The sequence below is a fragment of the Acyrthosiphon pisum genome, chromosome A1, assembly GCF_005508785.2.
Source record: "Acyrthosiphon pisum isolate AL4f chromosome A1, pea_aphid_22Mar2018_4r6ur, whole genome shotgun sequence".
NCBI classification, from domain to species: domain Eukaryota; kingdom Metazoa; phylum Arthropoda; class Insecta; order Hemiptera; family Aphididae; genus Acyrthosiphon; species Acyrthosiphon pisum.
This window is the reverse complement of record NC_042494.1, coordinates 97,539,881-97,544,283: the sequence shown is the minus strand read 5'-3', so window position 1 is coordinate 97,544,283 and position 4,403 is coordinate 97,539,881. Positions and strand designations below refer to the sequence as shown.

The following is a 4,403-nucleotide window of genomic DNA, read 5'->3' as shown; positions in this document are numbered from 1 at the left end:
TTTGAACATTTTCGTGGTTTTACGTAATTTGTCAAGATTTGAACTTTAAATGCTATAAATAAAACTGTGACTAAGGATTTTAATATTTTCAAATTTCATTGTAACAATATAGTAGGAGCCTTGTATTTAATTTTCAAGCTTTTTTACCCAACAAATAAAGTTTTATTGACATTCATAGAAAAATAGACTAATAAAATTGGAAACAGAAAATGTTCCAAAACAGTTCAAAACAAATCAAAATATTTTAAAAATTGTATGGTGTATATGAAATTCTAATATAAATATTCAGTAAATATTTCATATATCTACGATTATTTGTATTAGAGTTATACTAAAAACTAAAATCGATTTTCTGTAAAAAATTCCCATTTTTTCATAATTTTTTTTTTTGTTTTTCCTAGCAGCACTTTTCAATACTATACTAGGAATTTTTTGCTTTTGACCCACCTAAGTACCAATTAGATTCACTTTTCCGTCGAACAAAAAACTGAAGTTGAAAATCGAAGGATTATTTCGACTACGTATACACAGACACAAAAAATAAAAATAAAAAAAACACACATCATTGTAAAACAATACATTCATCGCTCAGCTCAGAACCTATAAATTGCACAAAACTGGGTAACTAATAAAATAATGTATTTATGTAAAGTTTGCGACTTTTTGAATTTACCTCGTAAAAGAGTCTTTACGAGCAAAGCGAGCTGCTTTTTGAAGGGTTGAATCTATTAGTTATGCGTTTATAAAACCTATAATATACGTTGCTTTAATGATATAATTTGCTAGAAATGAGCGTTTTCTCTGTAGATTTTTTACAAAATAACCACTGCCTATGACGGTGTTGGGTGTATTATTAATTATGATATTTATGAATAATAATATAATTATTACTGTTTGTCGAGTCATCTAGACGATACTAAAACGTTTTTCACAAATGTTATAACTATTAAAATATACTCAAGAGACAATAAAATCATCGCATTACCAGACACGCTGTTCTTATAATAACCGTAATTAGTTTTACACGTAGAGTTGTTGAAGGTATACCTATTTTAATGTTAATACAATCATAAACTGACAGGTATAATAGATTAATAATATTTAGGTAGGTAATAACTAATAACATTGACATACGAACCTTTGATTTTAAATTGATTTATAAGTTTCTGTATGACAGTACGCAGTTATGATAAAGTTATTCATCATGAAAAATCATCTATATAGTAAGTTCATTTTTGAAGTATAAAATTATAGTAGTTACTAGTTTTATTTCCCATACTCACAAGCTACCTACTAAATCAGAAGTTTTTTGTTCAACGACAAACATTTTTTTGTTTTTCTGAGATTTCCCAGAATATGAAATGATTGTAATCAACTAAAGTACTAGACTACCTACATAATACCTATAATAGTAGACACTTGGTAATTTAACGTTTATATATTATAATTTTATAATGTAGTGCCGGTCACCTGTCTATCTGATTTTTTTATGTATCAAATTAATTTTATATTGTACATAATACGAAAGTAAGAAACACATACATGGTAAGGTAGATATACATTTTGTAGTTCTACATCAGGTCTTAAAATTATCTTCGAATTATCTAGGTAACTATCACCACTAATTAGACGTCGGTAAAGTAATAATAATCATCAACGATTATTCCTTATACAGGGTAATTCACTAAGCATAATCTTCCCCTTTTTTCTTTAATAATGCAGTCATTCAAAATCTGACTTTGCAATTTTTAAAAATACTTTAAAACCATCTTTTTAAATACTTGAAATTGTTTATACTATTTAAGCATTTTCTATGGCGATATAAACTTCTGTTTTTCAAATGAGAACCATACTTTTTTTTTTAAATTATTTATCAGATCATTTTTTACAAAATGTTGATACTTGATACATCCAAATCAAAATTTGAACTATTAGTTTCAGACGTATTAAACTTTATTAAAGTTATAAGGATAATATTCCATGATACTAGTCCGGCTATACGGATACACAAAAACAATTTAAATTGTTGTAGCTGATAGGTAGTAGGTGCCTATATATAATATTTGTTTAGTCATATTCTTATTAGTTATTATTCAGACAACTATTAAACATTTTAAAATGTTAATAGAGTAATATAGTTTACTAATCATTTACTATAGTTTTTAAATCAATTAAAAAGAAAACTATACTATTATTGTATTTCCTTTAAGTTTTCTCGAATCAATTATCTGGTATTTTTCGTATATATTACATAATTATATATTTTATGTTATGTGTATAATGTACCTATATGAGCATAATATCCATAATGCACAATGTTTAATAATTTAGTTTATCTAAATCAAAATAATTTTGATTTAGATACATCAACATTTAATCTGCTGAATAATTAGTTAAAAAGGGTGATCCTCAATTGAAAAACTTAAGTTTGTAGCACCATAAGACCCTTTTTAAAATGACAATAAGTATTAATAGTATTAAAAAATATGGCTTATAAGTAAAATATTTAAGAATTTCAAAATTCATATTTTAAATAACTACCTATACATTATAAAAAAAGGGGAAATCAGTATACTTGGTTAAATTACCCTGTATGGCTTTATAATGCATTTTATGGACAGTAATCAGCAATGATGTTTGATTATTGCAGTGCAGTAATACTCACTAGGAGCTAAAATGTCGTGTTCTCTGGGGTAAGACGATGGGTAACTGGACAAATTATCTGCCGAACTCCATTGAAACGCATCGTTCTTATATCCAGCCAGTGTTTCGGAGTCTGTTTTCACAAACCCTACCAGCTTGACGTTCTTGTAGTAATCATCACCGTTGTCAGTTGACTTGTCACCTTCCATTTTGTAGCTCAAATGGTTGTTAATTTTATTCATATTATCACTGCAGTAAGTCAAGGCGTCGATGGGATTATCCGTTTATAAAGACTGCACGAATACATCGATGTGAATCTATAAGAAAACAAATTAATATAACTTGATTATGTATAATACAGTCAAATTAACTATTTGATGAGTTCTAATGATTAGATAATCTGGCATTCGTAAATTACATAATATATAGGAGGTAGCCAGGTAGGCACTCTGCCAATAAATATAATTAAATATTATAATTTTAATTTTAATTATTTCCAATTGTAATAAAGAATAGGTAATATATGTAATAAAACAACGTATCTCTACATATTAATTCCTGAAATAGCTAGTATATAGCATCTGGAGGACATTTACCAAATACAATTTTCAAAAATTTATTTTTTTATATTAATAAATGAATCATACAATTATTTGTAAACTATTATTTTTCAATTCTGAAAATAACATGACAAAAATAAGCATCATAACAAAATATTTAAACTTTAAATAGAACAAAAATGAAACACACATTAATTTTAGAAAATGTGATTCATAAAACAATTTATCGTTGAGAGTCAAAAAGTAAAATTGTATATTTTCATTTAAAAATGTATGAAGATTTACAGATATATTAATTAATATATTTTTAAATATATAATTTTTAGCTTACAATTTTACAACAATAGTTTATTTTAAATAAATAATTCTAATAAATAATTCTATTATGTCTACATAATATTTTGAATTAATTTCCTCATCGTTCTGAAAACAAATAAATTGCAGAATTTTAAATTGGTAGCACTAAGCATTAAATACTTGATTATATATTTTATGTGTTCATTTAAAATGTCTACTCCATGAAGGACAAGAATTGTATTGTGTGTTCTTAATTTCTTATAAAATACGTTTTTCCTGGTTTGAGTATTTATTCAAATTAACACTATAATTTATGTACCTGTGTACCTACGTAGGATAAGTATTATTAGCTTGATTCCCTATAATCAATTTTCGGATGGGTATTAAAATACTTTTAGTGAAATATATAGACATAAAATAACTTATGAATTATGATCTTTACCATACTAATATTCTTTTAATTAGGATTCAACAAAAGTTATAAACATACCTACTTATGGTTTAGATACATACACATAATAGGTACCTGATGTAATAATAATATAACAATTCAGAAATCATAATAATAGGTAGGTACATAATAATATAATAGTCATTCAATTTCAAAAATTAATTCAGATTTACTGAATATAAAAATTAGCCTAGAAGAAGGTTAGCTTTAGAATAGGTTTTATACTTAAAGTAATTTTTTCACACAATAATAATACAATTTATAACAATTTAATTTGAATACAATTAATATGGAACTTTTAAGTATGTATGTTAACATATTTTAGATTCTGAGTGGATAACGATGAATGTATTGATTTTACAATGATGTGTGTTTTTTTTTTTAAATTTTTTTTTTTGTGTCTGTCATCACCTTTTAGGACAGTAAAAGTGCTTGGATTTCTTCAACAGTAC

At 25.4% G+C, this 4,403-nt stretch overlaps 1 protein-coding gene across 1 annotated transcript in view; it reads right to left on the bottom strand.

The window, feature by feature from the left end:
- The window catches only part of LOC100162682 (sodium-independent sulfate anion transporter), a 28,294-nt gene that overhangs the window by 18,079 nt on the left and 5,812 nt on the right, over positions 1 to 4,403 (bottom strand). The window contains exon 2 of the mRNA XM_001944366.5: positions 2,666 to 2,960. Within this exon, the coding sequence (XP_001944401.2) occupies positions 2,666 to 2,885 (220 nt within the window). The 5' untranslated portion in view covers positions 2,886 to 2,960. The remainder of the gene's footprint in view (positions 1 to 2,665; positions 2,961 to 4,403) is intronic.